At 28.5% G+C, this 4,899-nt stretch overlaps 1 protein-coding gene across 1 annotated transcript in view; it reads left to right on the plus strand.

Annotated features, from left to right (window-relative positions):
- Positions 1-883: 883 nt before the first annotated feature.
- Positions 884-4,899, plus strand: part of LOC107458569 (NAC domain-containing protein 21/22) — a 6,118-nt gene continuing 2,102 nt past the window's right edge. Inside the window, exons 1-2 of the mRNA XM_016076787.3 lie at positions 884-1,202; positions 4,608-4,882. Of these exons, the coding sequence (XP_015932273.1) occupies positions 1,037-1,202; positions 4,608-4,882 (441 nt within the window). The 5' untranslated portion in view covers positions 884-1,036. The remainder of the gene's footprint in view (positions 1,203-4,607; positions 4,883-4,899) is intronic.

Genomic DNA, 4,899 nt, shown 5'->3' on the forward strand with positions numbered 1-4,899 from the left:
TTTAATATATAATATATTATTTTGACGAATTGAAATTGATCACCTAACTCCCATGTCCTCCTATCAGATTTCAGCACAAAATACTCTTCAGCCAATATATCCGCTTCCTTAATTTGTCTCCATGCCATTAGATATAAAAATTATTCACCATATGACCTACGAGCATAAAATTGATAAATAACGACTTACATACTATTGTTTTAAATAAAAAGGCTATTCAAGAAAATTCCTGTGGATGCCAGCTTATCAACAACCAATTTGATGAACACAACTAATTAATTTAAATAATAATAATAATAATAATAATTCTTCATATGGAGATTATTTATCACAATTTTCAGACCAGGCAGATGCACAAAAACCCATCAATTTATGACGAAGATAAATCATGAATCAGAAATAATAAATTAATAGGGAAGATAATAGATATGGGTATATAAAGCAGAAATGGCCAAAATTCAAACGAATGAGACTATGTCATCATCATCACTAGGGCTTTGTGTGCCAACTCTCTAATTATTATTATCATATAATTTGCTTAATTTTATATTTGGAAATAATAATGATAAAATGTGTTATATTATTGTTATTTTGGAAATTATTTACTTAGCATTATCTCCAGACTAAATTAATGCAATGCACAAAAATTGTTTAAAAAGATGGAAAGAAAAGAAGCAAATGATCCCTAGCTAGAATTATATAGATACATGTCAGCAAGTTGGCAGGAATTGGTTTGTCCACGTCATCATGCCCATTCTCTCCTTATAGAATTACAATATTACCCTCCATTGTTGCATTTAATAACAAGTTGACTTAGCCACTTGTGAGTTCCTTCTCCCATTTATATATACACCTTAGCACCTCTTCCTTTTCTAATATCTCTCAAACCTAATCATCAATAATTCAATCAAACCTTGGGAGTTTGCAACATCTTTCTCTCAGACCTATTCTTTTCTCTCTTCTCCCCTTCTTCCTAGCAAGCAGGCTCTCACTATATATTAATTTAATTTGTTGAAATTAAATAGAAAAAAGAATAATGAGCAACATAAGCTTGGTAGAGGCAAGGCTTCCACCAGGGTTCAGATTTCATCCAAAAGATGAAGAGCTTGTGTGTGATTACTTGATGAAGAAGTTCACGCACAATGAATCCCTTCTCATGATTGATGTCGACCTCAACAAGTGTGAGCCATGGGATATTCCTGGTTAGTCATTAATAATTTTCTTTCCATTTTATATCATGCATTATTCTCTAGCAATACATAATTATTCTTATTATTGTCATTCTTGTTGTTGTTGCCTCATCATATATATGATTGCATATTTCTTAAAAAGTGGCTATTTTGCGAAGAGATCTTTGTATGAGAATATTATGAACCATTAGATGATTTGATATGTTTGACTGAATATATTTAATTGATAAACTATCTAACGATTTTTAACATTATATTCACATAAAAATAGCTACTCTCTTAGAAAGAGCCATCAATTTTTATGCAAAACTCATAAATTAGTGTTTTGGATATGTAATTCATGTGGATTTAATTTTTTAAATTAACTAAAGAAAAAAAAAACTTAGTTGGAGGGCAATGGCATGGGTGCATATGAAATTATTATTATTTAATCCGAAATAAAATTCCCTATAGTTTTCTCTTTTTCTTGATGAGTCTCGTTAGGGACACCCATCACATGATACATACTAATAATGAAAGTGTTTGATCGGTTTGAGTTTGCTATTTTGGTTGGTAAAGTACAAAAGAGTTGCTACTTTCAACCTGTATTGTATTCTTGTGTGCTATAGTTTCAAAATTATGATGATAAGGATAAAGTTTTCTTTTTCTTTCTTTGGCTTTGAGAGTGAGGTTCATAATGATAGCAACTGGAATGGCTATAATAGATTCCAATTCTATAAGACCACTTATTATGTGTATGTTCTTTGATGGGGAAGTGATACCTGCCAACTGTGTGACTTAGATAATTGTAACACATCACAAGCTTTGATTATTGCTCAAATCAATAATTCATTAGAAAATAATTAACATTGAATTTATTAGATTAATTATATTCAACAATAATACAGTGCATTGAATATATATATATATATCTAACAGTATAAATTTTTAGAATAAATGTTTTTATGATATATATGATATAATAGAACTTTAATTTTATAATCATAGGGTTTATAATTTAATTTTTATTATTTTCATTCTTTAAAAATAAAAAATAATTTAAATATAATAAGATAAACAAAAAAAGTAACTGTTAAATTTAATTTTGACTAATTAATACATTCAAAAGTTAATGTATTTCGATGCAATTATGCTTGAATAAATCTGATCTTTTGATGTATTAATTTAATCAAAAGGACATTTTTTTATGAAATGGGAAAAAAAGAAATCACGTTAAGTGAATATTCCTCCATGTGATACCCGTTGACATAAGCCTCTATGCATATTCAAGCGGGTCATATAAGTCATAAGTTTCATTCAATCCAAGCCACTTTCACATAGATATAGATATATAGGTGGCTGCAACCAATCATATTCAATATTATGAAGATCGAACTGAAAATATAATTAATTAAGTTTACTTGCCCACATAGTAAAAGTATAATACATTTTCACATATGAAATAATTTAAAATATTTTATATATAAAAAATTAGATTTTTTTAAATATATTATCAATAATTAATACAATTATTTGATTATATATCTAATTTTAGAAGCTGGTTATTGATTATTGACATATTAGCTACTCAAATGTTTTTTATATATAAAGAAAACTTCACCATGATAGTGATTAATTTTCAGTTTTATACTTAAACATCATTTTGCTATAAAATTTTTTATGGATAACACGTACACACATGCTCAAACTCATACACCCGAGAATGAAAGGAATCTAATTATTTCTGGTTAGAAGCTTTGAATGGGAAGTTCAAAAATATCACACATATATATGGGGGGTAATATTGTGATTGCATCTAAACGGTATAGGCAAATGCATGTATATGTATGTATCATCTTCAAAATTTTTTAGGTGAAATGACGCATTGCCCTTGTCCTATTCTAAAGTGCTTGACAGTGATTTTCATTATTCATTATTCATTATTCATTCATATATAGTGCTAACATTAATTCATTTCAACCATACGCATGTTCATGAACATGCATGATTAACTTCCATATCATAATTTAATTAATTGTTTAAACTTTAAACTCTATGAAGTCTTACGATTATTGTAGCTGTATCCCACCTAGTCTATTATTGAAGTTTCAAAGCAAAAGGAAAGTGTAGTTAAAGTAATAAGACGGTTAAATTAATTTGCAACTTGTTTTTGACTTTAATAGATCCTTTTTTAATCCTTATTAATTGGATAGGTTGAAGTGAGTACTTTCCTAATTAAGAAGTATTACTTGTCTTAAGTAAAATTTTCATGTAGCATGACAAAAGAGATTTCCAGGGCATGATATGATGGGTCAACATTAATGCTTTGGTTTGTGATAGGCCATGTGTTCCTACTTTAATTTATACAAGTTTACATATTATTTTGGAGAAAAATATCAACTGTTTGATTGTGAAAGCACCATAATTAGTTTTTGTATGTTAACACACGCATGTCATCAATGAAAAGAAACTGACAAGGGTGGGCATAATCCGAAGAAACAATTCCAATCAATGCACGAAGCTACAGTTATATATGGGACCTATATAGATAGTAACTAATTTGCCCGCATTTATAATAATAATAATAATAATAATAATAATAATAATAATAATAATAATAATAATAATAATAATAATAATAATGTAGAAGTATGTAATTTTCTAAAGATAAATATGAAACAATGAAAGTCTTATTATAAGTCAATTGACTGAACGAGCGCGCGTGACTTTTAATATTTATTTTCTCCCTTCTGTTCCAGTCAATATTATCAATTCTAATAAGACAAAAGAAGAGAAAGTATAAGAGAATTTGATTAAAGGGTTATATTATAAGCAAGAGAGGATAATATTGTTAATGTCAAAAATTATTCAAGTCGCCACTCATATAGTTGAAATTAAAAAGAAAAAAAAATTCAATTCACACCTTATGTTCAAACGGGACATGTTCCTCAATCTTACCGAACATCATAGACTACGTTAAAGGTTTAATAACTTGGAAAAAAAAAGTTATTATGTTTGTTCTACTGATACGTAAATAGACTTTTATAGTTTAAAAATTTATATAACTAAAAAAATATTTGTAGTTAAAATTCTGTCAAAAATATAATTATCAGTTTATATTAAAAAAGTAATTTTATAACGTAATATTAAAATTTTTATAAAAAATTAGAGTTCAATTTTTGTCATCTTAAAAACAGATGTAAAAGATAAAAAGTTATATAATGACAAAATTTTTAATAGTGTTTGTTTAAAAAACACGCACTCAATAATAAATGTCAAATTAAATAAGTACCTTTTTATTTTTTTAATGATGTTACGCATCTAAATTTTTTTATTAACTAAATTTAATTATTAGTCTAATATTAACAAAAATAATTATAAATAGCATGATTAGAAGTTGGATTTTTGATTGATGGAAACAAAATTTGGTTTGGGCAGAAACAGCATGTGTGGGAGGGAAGGAGTGGTACTTCTACACACAGAGAGACAGAAAGTATGCAACGGGTCTGCGTACAAACAGAGCAACGGCATCAGGATATTGGAAGGCCACTGGCAAGGACAGGCCTATCCTTAGGAAGGGCAGCCTTGTTGGTATGCGAAAGACTCTTGTCTTCTATCAAGGTCGGGCTCCCAAAGGCCGTAAGACTGAGTGGGTCATGCATGAGTTTCGCGTTGAACCTCCTCTTCCTCCCCCCAACACTACTTCTTCTAAGGTATCCCCTCACTTCCA

Source organism: Arachis duranensis, chromosome 7 (genome assembly GCF_000817695.3).
Source record: "Arachis duranensis cultivar V14167 chromosome 7, aradu.V14167.gnm2.J7QH, whole genome shotgun sequence".
In the NCBI taxonomy this organism is placed as follows: domain Eukaryota; kingdom Viridiplantae; phylum Streptophyta; class Magnoliopsida; order Fabales; family Fabaceae; genus Arachis; species Arachis duranensis.